We start from the raw sequence: 16,679 nt of genomic DNA, 5'->3' as shown, positions 1-16,679 counted from the left end.
CTCCAATTTGCAAGTCAGAAGAGATCTCCCCTGCTGTGCACAACCAATGCTTTTATACTCAGTTCACAGCCATCATTTTGGCTCAACATTTCTGTAAAGGTTTTTCCAGCAAACTCACAGGTCTCTGGCAGCAGTCAGTTTTCAAAAGTAAATTACCAGTAACTGTTGTCAGTGTACCAGTTCCTGGAAATCAGTTTCTCGCATGACTGTAGCTGTCCGAGGGGAATCCTTTTTATTTTCATTTGATAGGAAACATTTCTTACAGTTTTGACCTTTTAGGATGTGTAATGCTTTGCTGTACAAGCCTTGGTAAGCAATGCTTCAAAAACACTCCCCTTGAACGCCTTCTTATTTCCCCAGCTGCACAGTACACTTCCCTAGGCAGGCTACATGAATATTGTCTGCATTCTTGAAACACCTCCCTGAGACACTGGAAATGCTCTTCTACCACAAACTAGATCCATGGTACATGATATCCATTTATTTTATATCAGAGAAAAAAGAAGACATATGCGTATTTGATAACAGAAGAGTAAGTCTCTTGTTTTCACTTCAAAATTATGAAGGATTTCAGTATGTGAATTTTGAAGTGGACTGATTCAGAAGTAGAATTTGCTCAAAAACCTGCAGCAGACAGGCAGCGCTGTCTCCTGGCAAGTTGCACAGCCAGAACAGAAGATACATCACCTTTCAGTCATCAGCAACTTCCCATCCTAGAGCATGACTTAATTTACTGATGTGAGCTGCAATAAGACAAGGTGAGCATCAAAGATACATGGGCACGAAGACAGGTTTTCTTAGAGTAGATCTCTGGCAAATCGTGACAGCAATACTGTGCTCATCACTCATCCAAGGAAGCCCTAAACCCTTCCAAACAGTTTGTTTGTTTCAAAAACCCCCAAGGACAATCATAGCCTCTGCAAAGAGGCTACAAAAATTTCATGTAGATTTTTTAGGTGGACATAACTGCATAGAGCTTTTCTTAAGAAAGAGTAAATAGAGGATCAAAGAACCCTGGGCTGAAGGACAGGTGGAAATTTTTTCCCTCCACTTCTATATGTAAACTGCTCTATTTGATTTTAAAGAGATATATTTGTTTCAGAAGTTGTTATCTTGTAGAACATTTTTAACTAAAACATTTATAATTGGGAAACTGAGGAGAATACGAACTCCTCAGCTCAGCTCTATTCTATATCTCTCTGTGATTTTGCATGAGCTCTGCTATAAGCCTTTACTGTTTGGACCACAACACTGTATTTACAGCGAGGTAACTGCAAACCCCCAGACTTACCAAGAATATAAAATGCAGCCAAACAAAATCGTGGTACCCAAGCCAGTAACCAGGTTTTCATCTCTATGTAGACCTTGACTGAATTCAGGTACACAGATTGTGATATTCCGATTGTTTTCATCCAGGACTTCACAAAGCAGATCAAACAGAAAGAACAGTTTGCAAAGATCATTTCACTGCATTTCAAAGTAATATTCAAACTGGCAGTTTTCAATAAAATACTTTTATTACTTCAGACACTGGGTAGGTACATTTCAGCTGTTTCTACCTATCTTTTAAAAAAGATCATACAGAAAAAAAATCTGTAAAGCTGATCTGGTAGACTGTGTTTCAGGCAAAACACAAATGCAACTTACTAGGGTACTAAAATTCTCTATTTGACTACAGCAGACTAAAACCGAAAAAATCCATTTTGTGAAGTTAGAAATTAAAAATTGGAAGTCTGCCCACACTCCACAGCCATATAAGATCAAGATAGTGCAGACCTGAGACCAGAAATTTCTTTGACAGAAAGGGTGCCTTGAGGACAACAATGAAATTCACACACAGTGAAAAAAGGTAGTCAGTAGTAGCCCTATTCTCAGAGGGATATACAGAAGACCAAGGGAAAAAAGGTGCACCAGCAATATCTTGTCTCGGCATCTAATCAAATCCTACTTCTAAGTCTCTGAAATGAAGCCAATTCAGTCCTTGATGTTCCCAGTTGCATCTGGCATTTTGATATCTTCCTGGAATCAAGGCAAGGCAGAGAGTAGCCTGCAGCATCATCCCAAAGCAAGAGATTACAGCTTCACTTTATCTCAAATCGAGAGCTTTTTGAGTCAATGCTGCTTAAGGTATCTCCTTCTACTTTCCAGCAGCCACAATGCATTCCTATTGAGACAGCACAACTGTTGGTAGGGGCAGAGGAAAAAATGCAGCAAAGGCTACATCCAGGTTAAAAATAAACTCAGTCAGTTCCCTGACCTGGTGGAGGAGGATTTTTGCATGGCCCTGCAGTGCTGCACAGACAGCTTTATCAGGACATAGAGGGGACAGTGTGGAGGTGAGAGCAAAAAAAGAGGATGATCAGCCTGTATGGAATACCTTGGCCAGAGACGTGCAGATTCCCCCACCCGTATCCATCAGGGACACATCTGCAGCAAGGTCCACTGTTTGGCCAGCATTTTAGTGAAGTCTGGCACCAAAAAGCTAAGGCACATTATAATAAGCACAGATTCAAGAGACATAACTTTTTGTTTGCCTGTTCTTTCTAAAGATATTTGCAACTCTCTTTGGGTGATGCAAATACTTGCAACCTGCATTTTCTTCAGGCCTTGTATGCAAGGTGTCCAGTTTGAAAGACGGACAGTTTGGAAATCCCTCCTTGACAAATGAGGGTAATGCCTTAACATAGGTAAGTTAATGGCAAACCTGAGTGACAGGGCATGGGACACCACAGAAAGTACCAGCACCCCATACATTCTCTAGCACGTCACTGTAAAAGCTGACAGGCCAGTATGGAGAGTCCTATCACACAGACAAGGGAGGATGGAGCATCTCTGACAGCAGATGACAACCATGAAAATTATCGGTCATGGGAACACAAGGAGGAGCATCTGATTCAAGGAGGTCTAAGAGAGAGTGCATGATGCATATTCTGACAAATGCAATAACCACACTTGCAACACATACAAGAAGAATCAGAGCATTCGTTTAACCTCTTAAGTCTTTGTCAGAAGCACGAAACAACACAAGGCAAATGATTTCTTTCCATACATACTTTCTTCCCCTTCTTTTTCTTTTTACGCTGTGTCAGGAGTAATTGAAACACCTTCTAAATTCCACTCTATATTCATTCAAAGCACTGCTTTAGCTCTTTAAGTAAATATTACTCCTGAATACTGTCTGTTTTTCCCTTTTAAGTCTAGAATACTTTTGTGTGTGTGTGTACCTATACAAGTGTGACAGAGATATTTTTTCCCATGTCTCTCCCCTTTCTTCTTGGGAAGTGTCTGTATAAACTTTTGCTTCCTGCCAGTTGATTTATTTTCCTCTAGTTACTGTTGTTTCAGCTATTCAAGACTTACAGTTGAACAATATTAAAAAAGGATGTTTTAGCACTAATTCAAGCCAGAAAAGCCTTCTTTAAGTGAAAAGAAGGCTTCCAGTCCAAATATGTGAAGCTGATAGTTATCTGGGTAAAACAAAGTTTAAGTTGTGCTTGTGAAGTCTTGCTGGGGTTTCATAGTGTAAAGACCTTCAAATTCTAGTGAGTTCCATACTCCTGACCTGGAATGCCAATTGGTAGAAGACAAGTGGAGTTCGGGAAATCTGCTGAAGAACAGCATCATCTCTACTGCAACATAACTCCAAGTCCTTTCTTGGAATGTTTCCTCTCAAAACAAAATATGAGTGCTACTCAAGTTTTTTCTCCATTAGGAATCCAGTGCTAAGGCTCTCTAGCACACTTTAGCACACTTTTTCTAGAGGAAAAAAAGTCGTTTTAGTATATCCACTCTGATGGACAGCACCTACTAACTAGACCTAGTAAACTTTCAGATGAAGCTGATCACCCAGCTTATTGCAGAGGCATCCAAGAGCCATTTGTTCCAACTCCTTTTCCATCACGAGACCAAACACATTACATGTTTAGTCATATCCTATTTGTATGGGAATGTGCACTTGATGTAGGAGGAATAGATTACAAGGCTATGGGAAATTTTTTCATAGGAAACAGATTGAAATTGCTCTGATGCAACAGATGCAACTCATGAAAGGTAAGTTAAGCTCCCCTAGACCAAACCATTGAAGGTATATGGAGAGTGCCAATTGCACAGTCTCTCTACTGCATAGATATGTTTGTAATATTTGCAATTTCTTCTGTGAAGGCCAGAACAGATCAACACATCTATATCCCAGTACTTCTATATCCCCAAATTTGTTATTTCAGGTTTGCTAAATTCTTGCTTTTAGTACACGGCATGTCTAAAAGAATTTATATAAAGTATCAGATAACTTACTAGTTTCTGGTGGCTTGCTGGATAGTGCTGAGAAAGTGAGGTACATGACATAACAGCTGATAACTCCTGACTGCAGCAAACCAGAATGGGGCTGACCTTCACAAGAAAAAGGAAAAAAAGTTATTTTTGTAGACAGTTTAACAAAGTGAAAAAGATATTAGTATCCTTCAAAGAACAGCATGACAGTATCTTTTATTTTTACTTAGAGCAGAAAACAAGGGTTTGAAGCAGTTTGGATACAGTTCCACTGGCCTGCCAAGAGAAAAAAGCCAGCTCTGATGGCATTTTTAGAAAGTCATTAGAGATTCCCATGTAAGTAAAGAATCTCCCCTCTGCTTTCGCCAAAAGCATCCGCTTTTCAAAAGCTATTGACCAGCTGCCACAATAATTTTATTTGCCTGTAAAATCTGTGTTGGAGTCACTTTACCATTTTCAGGTCCAATGTATGCAAGATACCAACAGCATACATAAAATACACCAAAATATGAAATATTGCTGTCAGCTCCTCCAGGCCCAAACTTTACAAACTACACAAGTAGTCAAAAGTAAATGGTAAAATAGGGTGAATGAGTTAGACAACTTCAACTGCTAGCACTGCAAGACTTAGGTAAGTTTCACAACACAATACCAGCCATCAGATCACGAGCCTTTTTTACAGGATGACTACCTGATGGCACACCCAAAGTGTCTCACACCTCTATAGTTTTAGCAGTACAGATGATGACCAGCAACAGCACTTCATAATGTAGATAAAGAGTCAAGAGCAGCACCAGTTCTGAATTATCATTAGACTTCCTGCCCAGACATGGCTCATGCCTGCAGGCACACAGTTGGAACAATACCCGACATCCAGGAGGAGAAGAGGTCAGTGGACTCACGATTCTGGACACAGGGCGATATGGCCACCAGCGACACAAAGAGGCACAGGCCCCCATTAACTCCAATCAGGACCTTGTTGTACATGCAGCCGTCTGAGCGAGTGTAGAAGAGAGCCATGAGGACCAGGGCTGCCACAGCAACGGAGTATAAGATGAGAGTGACCAAGGCAAGCAAACCATTCCACACTTGTTTGTGGTTTGCACCTGCAGTCCTGGGGAGAGAGAAACAAGCACCTTATCTTTGTCTTTCCTTCCTCAAAACATAAAATTCTAATAGCTGAATAGTTCATATCCTCAAACACGAAAAACAGTGTTTGCTTTCCTGAAGCACGTGTGCTTACTACACTAACACAGACCCTTGCCAGGTTCCTCCCATGAAACAGAGGGAAACATTGCTTAGCATCCATGTTTATCTTCTGTAGAATCATGCTCAGCCCTTTCTGTAATTATAGCTCAGCACTGACTCCCGTAACTCCCAGTCTCTGCAATCAGCCCATCTCAGCTCAGTACTTCAGGGATATCCTCAGTGGCAACTTGGAATGTCCCAGGCTCAACAAGCCAGTGGTGGTCTCCACACAAAGAGAGCAGAGCCATACTGCTTAGCATGGCCTCTCTTCTGCACTCTCATCTTGCAAAGATCACCAGGGTTTCAAAGTAGCAACTACAAGAGTTGTTTTGACATGATGGGCTTTTTGGTGTGTGGAAAGTCGTTTTAGTTTGTTGGTTTGTTTTGTGTCTTTTTCCTGGTGTTTTGTTGAAACATGACTTATTTTAAAAGAATATTTAATGTAGGGAGAGCTAAAGCTAAATGCTACCAAAAATCTTTCATCCACAAGAAGCAGCTACAGTTATTAGCACTAAAAATATCTGTGGTATAAGGAGCTCTCACCTCTACCTCCCCAAAATGAATCTAACAAAGCCCAAAGATCTGCTAAAACTCTTTCTTTGCAGTTGGTAACTTAACTAGAACAAGAGAGGATTGCAAAAGTTTGTATAGGAAGAAATGCGAGACAGAAAGGTGAAGGCAGGAGTCCCTGCATATATGTGGGAGGCCAATTTAAGTATATTAAATTGATGAGAGGTTAAGGGCTTGGAAGGTTATAGTAAATATACTTAAATCAGAAATCAGGTCAGTGCCCAAATGGGGTATATGTGAGTTGGTAATGGAATCTTGCCCATTTAGATGACAGGAAAGAAGATGAAGAGAAAGTTGCAGTTCTCATGCTGAGAAAAAAAAAATAATGTGCATTAAGCTGACACAAGAAAGCAGAATTTATCAGCTTACATCATTGCACAGACTTTCACTACTACATTTGGCAAATCCAGTTTTACTCCACTTCTTAGTAGGTGTATTTTCATATAAAATATAAACAAACTTTCCAACTGAGGAGTTCTGCATCCCAACACACTTACTGGAAGCCAAGCAATTGAGGTAAAGAATAAATCAGCAGAGTAGAAGTGAATAACAAGGAAACATTTCCTCCGGTAGAGGAGAAAGTAAATGAATATTGACATGAAAATGTCTTCTTCCAAAAGTTACATCCATGATACTGTTATACTCTTTGTTACGAGAAAAGTATTGGTCAGGAGTGCACCAGAAGTTTAAGCATATAACTTGCCCAACACATACCAATTTTTATTCCATTTGTGTGCGAACTCAACCAGCAGGATGAGCTGAATGACAATGAAAAGGCACCCTCCTGTTGCTCCTACGTAGCGCCAGGCTGCAAGGCAGAGAGGCAGAAAATAGGTCAAACTGCAGTAGCCTTTCCTTTGAGATAAAATGGAATTATTGCCAATGCAGGGAAGCTGTTAATGCGGTTTGAATATCTCAAGCCCACAGATGTAGCAGGAGATAAGAGATTTCTGATGAAAGGCCAGCTCACTTAACTCAAAATTAGCTCCCTGATGAATTCAGCTTGCAACCTGCTACACTTTCAACACAATCATATTAGGACATTTATTGAGTTTCCCTAACCTAGAGAATTTTTGTGGAGACCATGAGATACTATATTCAGACAGAAAATACTGAAACCTTTATTTGTGTGACTGGAGGAGGGAGGTGGTGTGAAGCCATTGCACAGGAATTTAAACCCTGAAATTGCAAGGTACTAGAACCCAGCAGTAAAAAGGGAAATTTCCAATCCAGATTACAGCACCATAGAAAAACAAAGGTGGAGTTCATGTACTTACAAATACTTTTCCAAGCCAATCCCAAAGAACACTTTGTATTCACTGACTAATTTTAAGACAGGTTATTTGCCTACTTAACTAGTGACCTACATAGACTGTATTTGGGTAGCTGTTTGGGTACTTTGAACAACAGATCTCTTATGTGCAACATAAGAAGCCTCTGGGGAAATACAGATACCTATTTTAATGTTAAGCTGCACATAGAGTTTGTGCTTCTGTGCAGTGCATAGCCTGCAGTTGATTTCAGAGAAGGAGGAAATGCATCAGCAAAATTCAGCCATATCCTTCTGAAAAAAGCTCGTATCAGTGAAGTGAAGATGAGAACAGTAAGGGCATGTTTCCATTAGCAGTTCACACTAAGATTATTTTTTCTTTCTGTATCACAAACTTATTATTTGAAAGCAAGCGAGCACGTTGTTTTTAAGCATATAATATAAAAAAATGGAAGAAGATAGCCTGTAAAAAAGTACATAAAAAATAGACAGAGCACCAAGTGCCATCTTTGTTTGGAAGAAGTAGAGTAGGAAAAGGCAGACTACCAACTGAATGAATAATTAAGTAGCCAGACTCTCAGGATATCCCACTGTCACAGGATATTGCAGGATGTTTTATGGGTCCATAACAGATAAGGTTAATATGGCCAGTGTAGAATTAACACTATAGCCCATACAAACCTAGTGCTTGCATGTAATATTCCTCCTCCATGATCAACAAACTAGTAAGCATGGGTAGCATGACAAGAGACATTTGGGTTTTTTTAAGAAAAAAATAAGCAATAAGGAAGAATGCCCCCTAAACAAACAAAACTGAACAAAACCAAATAAACAAAATCTCAAACTAAACAACAGTAAAAGTTTCTTGATAGGAGGGGAAAAAAAAAGAGAAAACAATGACATAAAATTCCCAACTCATCTGTAAATCTCAAATTCAGAGACTGACTAGAGGACAGTTTAGCAGGAAGTGACCTAGTATGGGGAATAAATCTTGTTATGCTGTATTTCCACACTAGGTTAGATTGCTGTTGAGAATCAGCACAAAAAGGAGAGGAATAGGGGCATCACTTCTGGGACATCAAACTGAGCCAGGAACACATAAACAGTAAGAGCAAGAAGCTGAATTATACCTGTCAGAGGTTCACTTGCAGTGGTTTTTACCTTTAGTTTCCAAGAGTACGGTTCTCATAGTATGTCTGCCCACTCTATTCTCTTCCTCCATATTACTCTTTCCTTTTAAACACCCTGGCTAAAGGAAACTGGTGTTCTGAACAACGTAACCAAGTCCTAGTGGAAGCAGGCATCATATGCAAACAATCCTTTGAATTGCTGATCACCTTTCCACCTGTCCAGACTCAACAGCTTATGGGCCTTCAAGTATCTCTCTCACATGAGAACAAATTCATCTCAGTAGCACCAGGATTTTTGCTCCTAGCCCACAAGACTCCAGTAAGAAGCTCTCCTCCCAGCTGGCATTTAAGTGCTGAGCTAGTACCAGCATGCTTGTGTGGTGCCAGGGTGCCTTCCAAAAGTGGAAATGCTTTTGACATGTCATTCTTTGCAGAGCACTCATACCATGGCCCAAGAAGTCTAATTTTATTTTACTGGATTTATTCCACCAGCCTGAAAACTAACAAAATCCCAAATTCTTTTGGTTTTCAGGCAGCAAACAGCACCTGGCAAGTCACTGTGGCCCCTTGAGCACTGGCACCTCCCCAGAGTACAGCATGAAGCCCAGCTCGAGTACTACACCAGAGCTACCTACCACTGCTACCTGCACTACCTGTGTCCTTGAGTGAACAATTTATTTAGCACCATTAGAGTTCCCTGTTTCTTAAAGAATTTGCAAGACAGCACTGCGGTGGTACTGTTACCCATCCATTTGGCCTGCTCTTGGTCAGAAAGAAACATGCTCTTTCCTGCACATTTCCATGAAGACATGTCTCTGCACACAGCATTCCCCCCAAAACAGTTCCGAATACTCTTTTTGCACCAGGCCCATACAGGCTTTACTTGAAGAAACATCGAGATACTCATGCTGATCAGAGCTCTAGGGTTTTTAACCACCCACAAGATAGCACAGATCAAAGCAGCGTAACAAAGTAAGGAGGACATACCATTGAGGAAAGTGTCCTGATCAGGAATGAAGAAGGCTCCTGAGCACATTGCTGCCAGAACTATAAGTTTAATAAGCCAAAATCTGGATCAGAGGAAAAGAAAAACAACGACAACAAAAAATCACATGTTTATAATAGGAATTGGAGGTCTTCAAATCAAGTACCACAAGAAATCTCTATTTAAAGCCCAACAAGAGGTAAAAAACCCCCTGATTACCACTTTAGTTTTCATGTGACTGCACTATTTCTGACTACAAATCAATTTTTGTAATTGAAGGGAGCTTTTTTGCTACCATGACATCCAAGTGGAAAGTTGGCACCACAGACCTCTAAAGAGATGTGAAAATTAAGCAATCAAACAAAAAAACTCACCCATTATGAATGTAGGCTCGGCAGCTTTTGCTGCTGTTAATTTTGATGGTGAATAAGAAGAATAAAAAGAAGAAACAGGCCATTCCAAAACAGACTTTGTACACTGCAGAGTATCCCACCAACTTCTCGCACATCTCACCCGCCTGAATACCCTTGCACATCTCCTTGTAGAAAGGAATCTGAAAAGCAGAACATATTATAAGCTGTTAGATAGGACACAAGGCCCTCATAAACAAGCATGTCTATGTGCATCATAGACTTTTCACTGGCTTCTAACACCTTTCACTCTTGACACCCTTTCAGCCTGTATTTAAGGGTTCAAGAGTCATAAGAAAATGTAAAACACAAGGGACTTAAATTTTCAGAACCTCCACTCCTTACAGATGCTTTGGGGTACAAGTCCACTTCAGCTCTGTTGGCTCAAGATATCCCTGTTACTTACTGTTTATCCCCTTCCCCTGGGGACCTTCTCCTTTCTTCTCATGCTTTATAGCAAAAGATTCTGATTGCTTCAGCAATTCAGCTTACATGAGACATACCAGTTGCTTGGGATGCCCTGGGTGGCAATGCAGACTGAAGCACATCCAAGCATCACCAACCCTACTCTCCATTACAGTCTCTGAAAGGCAGTTGTGCCAGTTGCCTTGATTTTGTTTAAAATTAACAGAAAGGCAAGAAAATTCCACCCTTCTCTTGACTCATTAAATATTTGCCTTTGAGGCCTTGCTCTCACCACAAGGGGAAAGCAAACAGCTGCACATTTTGGCTTCAGTTTCAGCATATGGACATGAGGCTGAGTGCTCAAAAAGTAGGTCTGTGTGGCCAGGACTCACTGGTGAGGCACCTCTGTGCAGAACCTCCCACCACAGCCAGAGAACCTTTCATGTTCACAGAAATACAGGCATTTAAAAACCACTGTCCATTCCAAAGAAAAAAGGGCCTCTGTATGCTTACAGCTTACAGCTGAAGCTGGTCAGACCAGTTGAGAAACGCACGAAACCCTCTGGAGCTGATTGGTGATACCTGTACAGGTAATTGGAGGAGAGAGAAGACAACACGTGGCAGGACACAACATGCACAAATAAATAACTTTGGCAAAGGAAACCTCTTCCTTCAGCAGGCGGGTCAGTACACAAAGCCAGGACAGTGAAAGAACAAACAGGGCTTGGGAGCAAGCCATCAAGCAGCATTCCCAGCTGGGTCAAAAGCCCTCTGAGATACAGGAAACAAGGGATAAACAAGTAAACTGCCAGCTTCCAGCCAACTGGGCTCTGAAACCCGGCCTCCTTCAGCAGGGTATGCAATTTCCATCCTAGTTCCAGGAAACAAACCAGTCAGGAGCTCTACAACCCTCTGTGTAGTTTCTCAAAGATAAATTATTTTAGCAGCTCACAGCAACACCGAGTTGCTGAGCTAAGGATAGGAAACCTAACTACAACAAAGAGCTGATCCCAGGTGAGACAGAACAGCTGAGGAGATGAAAAGCAGGTCTGAACACAGCTGCATGGTATTACAAGAATGGATTCAAGCTGGGCCACTGTGAGTTGCTCTTTCAGTAGTAACTCAGAGATGAAGAGCCAGTGCATAAGAAGCTGGACATTAAATGAGTAGCTGTAGCTAACTTGCACCCAAGAGTTTTTCGAAAGCTTCTGAGAAATTGTCTGCAGCATCAGCAACACTTTTCCCAGGTCTTGGAAGGCAGTGAAATGTCAGACCAGGCAAATGTGCCAGCATTTAAAATGAGCAAATGGATTAACTGGCATAATTATAAAAACTATCAACACCACAGTGATGCCAGGGCAAGCCAAGAGGCCACAGCAATGCCGGGGAAAGCAACTGGGCTGTCAATTAATGTTTTCCTATTCTCTGCATATAAAAGCCATTCCTTCAGCAAAGGTTAGAAAGACACATAATATTGAACTAACAACATTTCTGGGAGAATTACTTATTTGTTTGATATAGATAATAGTATTTACCAAGGAGACAGATTTTTGCAAGATCTGTTCTTGGTACCAAGCACAATTTTGCTTACAAGACTTACAGAATGAAACAAAGGACCATAGGACTTGATTGTCTAGCTAACTAAAAACAAATTTCTGTGTAACTATAAATGGGCATCTTCTTTAATTGCATATTGATGGGATTTTTGACCCTATATGTTCTTTTCTCCATTAAGAAGTTATTTTCTTACAGATCTGGCTGAGAGAAAATAGATAGATTCACAAGAACAATAGCTCAGTTTGTGCCCACACAAGCAATAAAGAGCTCAGCCATCATGTAGTATCCACAACGCTATGCAGTAATAAGTGATGGCCACAGGAATAGTCCTGTGGGACTGAAAGCCCCTTTAGGAGATCCATCACCCTGAAGGACAAAACAAGAATAAAACCAAACTCTTGGGGATGCCAGCAGACATTAAACAGAAGTACAATGCTGGGGACAATAGGACTGATGTTTTTGTGAGAGGTTGGTCCACTGCTGGGAACAATTTATCAAAGCTTATGTGACTTCACTGAAAGATGAAAAAGACTGTTTTGTTTTTTTTTTTTTTTTAAATCTGTATCTCTGAAACATCTTCAGCTGCTGAGAAACCTGCCCACCCTATTTACCATGCTTTCCATTTGCTGGATAGTTTTCACAGCTCTTAGGTCACGGATTAGTTATTTGCCATGATACAGTGAAATATCTACTTTTATACCTTTAAAATCAACATAAGCTAAATTATTTGGCCTCTGAGTAGAGGACAAAGCATTCTTGTTGCAGAAACTCAGTATCGTATCAAATAACACAAGCGTCTCAGCTGCTGTGCAAGCAGTGATGTTATTACAGCTAAGTCTGCAATTTTCCACCATGCATTGAAGCCCTTTGAGATGTTCAACAACTTCAAGCAACATCTACAGAAGCAGAAACAGACTGCCCTGAATTTGCTTTGCCCTCACTGCAAGCTGCAGGCACCTGAAATAATCTCAGAGCAAGAAGCATGCCAACATGGCCACAGTGCATCCAGGCAGGCACCAGCCTGATGGGGCTTGGCCACCTCAGAGTTCAGGTCTGTCTGCACCCAAACACGTGAGTGCAGGAGTGCGGGAAACAGCACCAGGGGGAGAATAGGAAGAAAGAAGTGTGTAGAAATGGGCCTGAAAGAGACTGCTTTCATCTAGATGTCCTCATCCAAAGAGGGAGAATATGGCAGACAAACTTTATTATGGGAAAGGAAGAAGCATGAAAAAAAATCTGTACGGGTGGAAAAAAGAGCAAAAGAGCTGAGAAATGAAATAAAAAAATTAAAAAACTAAAACACATGTTATCTTGAATCTATGGCTAAATTCTTATTAGAAATATGCAACGGGCATCTGCAATTAAAAACTTATTTTTGGTAGCAAGTTTGGGGTGTAACATACAATAATGAAGTTAAGGACCAAGATATAAACCTAGCTGAGGAAACAAGCCTGAAAGCATATTTTGCCAGAATGTGTAACCATCTAATACTGAAGTGCTTTCACACAAATGAAATGAGTTTCACTGACGTTTGCTTTCCTGAAAACATCTTCCTTATTTTTCCTTTCATTATTTAAGTAGGATATGGATATTTTCAGACTGAAACCGCTAGTTCTGAAATACCTTTAACATTAAAAATTCAATCAAAAAAACCGAAACCAAACCAAACCATGAAAACACTCTTTTGAGAGACAGAAACAATTCTGTCCCTTTTATTTTCTCAATTATCCTTTTGAAGCCTGTGAAACGCAAGGTGTTGCTTCATAAGAACAATTGTGAGTAAAGCTGTATCTGTTAATCAAAATCCAAACTTGCATAACTGGAAAAAAAAATAGGGGTCAAGGAATAGAAGCACTTCAAGTTGGGTTCCGCTTTGCCTAATTTTGCAACAGAGTCAACTCTAACTTGACCATTTTGTGTAATTGCATACTGGTCTTTTCTGTATTTTTTCCCCATCACTGGGGCTCTCATGTCTTTATTGATGAACCACCCTACCTTTTGCCTTGATACACAACATTGCTCCACTAAATTCAATTTTGCATCCTACTATTCAAAATATTTTCCTAGTCAAAACCATCAGCTCCTTCCCTGCCCCTCCACTGCCTCTTGCTTCTTGCCCAGATATCAAACACAAATACCTTGGTTTCACTGCAAATATTTCAGAATTTAACCCTCTGGGCCCCTCTCCCTTGGTGTCCTGTGGACACCAGAACAGCTTAGGAGAGGAGGAAGAATGAAAATGTTAACAGAGAAGGAACACTCCCTCAAAGGACTCTGTTCAATTCCTAAGGCTTATCACAGAAAAAGGACGTCCATAAAAACGTGCTAGTTAGACTAGGAACTGAGGTTTTGAAACAGTACCCAAATACTCCATGGATACAATGTCTTCCCACTGACACATTGTTTCATTTATCTGCCACCTTTGGTGAGGCTGTGGAAGCTGAGCACCCTGGGACTCCTCTTTTTTCCAGCCATGCCACAGGGTGCAGAGCACATCCTCAGCTCTGAGCTGGCCCTGCAAAATCTGGCACCTTGGGAACCAAAAGAAGTCCTAAATGTCTTTTAATAGACAGAATGCATGACCATGGGGGTAGATAAATACTGCAAAACAAATAAAAACATTTTTAAAAAGTCTACGATTAAGGTGTCCCTAAAAGATGTACATTTGGTGTTGCTTCCTTGCAAAATAATGCCAAAGGACCAAGTGCTACAATACCTTTAGATTTGGGAATTTACAGCAAATCAACCAAAAACAAACAAACAAACCAACCAACCAAAAAAACACAAACCACAAACCCTCTCATTGACAAAAGAGAGATTCCTCTCACCTAAGATTAGCATGGGTATTTGAACTCTAAACTGATAAAGCAGACATGAGTCCTTGCCAAGATTACAGCTCCATAAAGGACTTCACTACAATTTGAAATTTTAATTTTTTCAATACAAAAATAATAAAAAAAAATCTAATCAATTAAAATCCTGTCTCCTCTCAAAAAAACCCAAGAAGGTGAGGTCCCAGAAACATCATGCAAACCGTTTATTACTAGTCTGGCTTCAGGAGCTAGGAGTGTTCCTTGATCCCACTACATATGCTCTATTACAACTGGGCTGAATTAACTTCAGGGGTCTTTCAACTTTTAACAGCCCTAAACAAAATTATTAAGTTAGAGAGCAGATAAATAAAGCCTACTTTGAGATGGTCCATTTCCCATTCAAAGACTTCAAATGATCTAAACTAAGAGGGTGATTCTCTTTCCACTTCACAGTAACAGCTATCCTTTGTGCCAATTCCTCCCACACTGAGCTTTCAAGACTATGAACTGGAAAAGAAATTTGGCAGTACTGAAAAGCATGTTGTTGTAGGCTTTTTGAATCACTTTTCTGTTGAGGAAGGAGTATTTTTTTGGTAGGGATACATGCTGCATTAAAACCACACTACTGATGGAAAACAATTTTATGAAATCTGGATGTGAGCACATAATTTGTCTCCCACACACTCAAGTTACTTGGGTTTTTCACTTTATTGCCAAGCTAAGCATCTAGTAAGTCAAAGAAACTCCTGGCAAGCAATTTCAGAACACACATGTTGAACAATTTTTAAGTCACAGCTCACAGGCAAGCATCATGTCTGTACTGGGTTCTCCTACAGGGCTGTCATCAACTTCTGGTAGCCTGGGATAAGAAGGTGGGACTAGGACAATTCATGTAAAGTGCTATTAAATGAAAGAAAATTAGGACAGAATGTACAAAGAGGGTACAACTGGAAGAAAGAAAGGTCCGCAGCAGCAGAGCACAGAAGCCCTCAAATTAGTCTGCATAAGCCCGCTGGCCCATCTGTGTTGCAGGGAGAGAGTGCTGACACCAGTTCTGGATCTGGGATCCTGTGGAGGAAAGTGTTTCAGGGACAATCAAAACCAAAGTGCAGAATGTAAGCAGGGCATCAGCTTGTCCAGCAACAGATTCAGTGAGGAAACAGCCCTAACTGTGCACCCACAGCACTCTCTTGGGAGGGGAACACAAAACAACTACATGCCCGCAGCGAGGGGAGCCTTCTGAACCTCCAGGACAAGCACTTTCACAACCCTGAAGCCCAGTGATGTGTTTGGTACAGAACCTTAATTTTTAAGAACTAAGCCATGGAGCCATTGTTCCATCTACTTAGAAACAGACTTTTTTTCTGGCAGTTGGTAGAGGGTGAGAGAGAGGGTTTGTTCTACTTTGGTGGCTTATGAAACCAAACCAAATATGTGGTACATCAGGTCCAGTGTGTGAGCAATACCAGGCTGTGTGACATTTCGCTTAGGAAAGTTATATTAAGACTCTGAAAGAAACTTGAGTTTTAAAATTTGGTTTTAGCCACAGCTCCTTTCATGCTTTTGAAGATCTTTAATTAGAATGACAATTAGAGATTAACAATATTTGCTGTTGTTATAGGCCAATGACTCAACACACACTGAAGGAAACCCCTTGTAAAGGCTCTGCAGCACTGTGTTTTGCAGCAGTCTGTCACATAGCACCAAGATGGTGATGGTGATGCCAGTCTCTTCGCGAACGAAGAACCGGGGAAGGTCTTTCCACCTTCCAGCCTGTGCATTGGATTTTTTAGGTGAGACACAGTGTGCGCGGAACTGAGCCCACCCTTTAATCCTGAGGTTCATCTGCCGGGGCCAAGCACGCTTGGACGGTGGCAGCGAGGTCCTCAGGACGTAGATGGATTGCCTTACAGGGCTAACGAGCTCCATCTGCCCGGGGAGGGGCCCCGACCGGGAATCGAACCCGGGTCTCTGCAGTGACAGTGCAGTGTCTTTTCCCCTAGACTACCGGGAGCACCAAGA

At 41.0% G+C, this 16,679-nt stretch overlaps 1 protein-coding gene across 2 annotated transcripts in view; it reads right to left on the bottom strand.

Moving 5' to 3' along the window:
* Positions 1–16,679, bottom strand: part of SERINC5 (serine incorporator 5) — a 44,335-nt gene that overhangs the window by 12,019 nt on the left and 15,637 nt on the right. The window contains exons 1-7 of one of the 2 annotated variants that reach the window (XM_027882438.1): positions 10,386–10,585; positions 9,847–10,025; positions 9,475–9,557; positions 6,802–6,895; positions 5,172–5,383; positions 4,294–4,389; positions 1,292–1,418 (exon numbers count right to left, since the gene is read on the bottom strand). In XM_027882438.1, coding sequence (XP_027738239.1) covers positions 1,292–1,418; positions 4,294–4,389; positions 5,172–5,383; positions 6,802–6,895; positions 9,475–9,557; positions 9,847–10,025; positions 10,386–10,457 — 863 coding nt within the window. In that variant the 5' untranslated portion in view covers positions 10,458–10,585. Of the gene's footprint in view, positions 1–1,291; positions 1,419–4,293; positions 4,390–5,171; positions 5,384–6,801; positions 6,896–9,474; positions 9,558–9,846; positions 10,026–10,385; positions 10,586–16,679 lie in introns of those variants that run through there. The other variant, XM_027882429.1, reaches the window with a different exon arrangement.

This window comes from Empidonax traillii, unplaced genomic scaffold, assembly GCF_003031625.1.
Source record: "Empidonax traillii isolate 1590-97213 ecotype Southwest subspecies unplaced genomic scaffold, ASM303162v1 scaffold8:size5222938, whole genome shotgun sequence".
Taxonomy (NCBI): Eukaryota; Metazoa; Chordata; class Aves; order Passeriformes; family Tyrannidae; genus Empidonax; species Empidonax traillii.
This window is presented reverse-complemented; position numbering and strand designations above follow the sequence as displayed.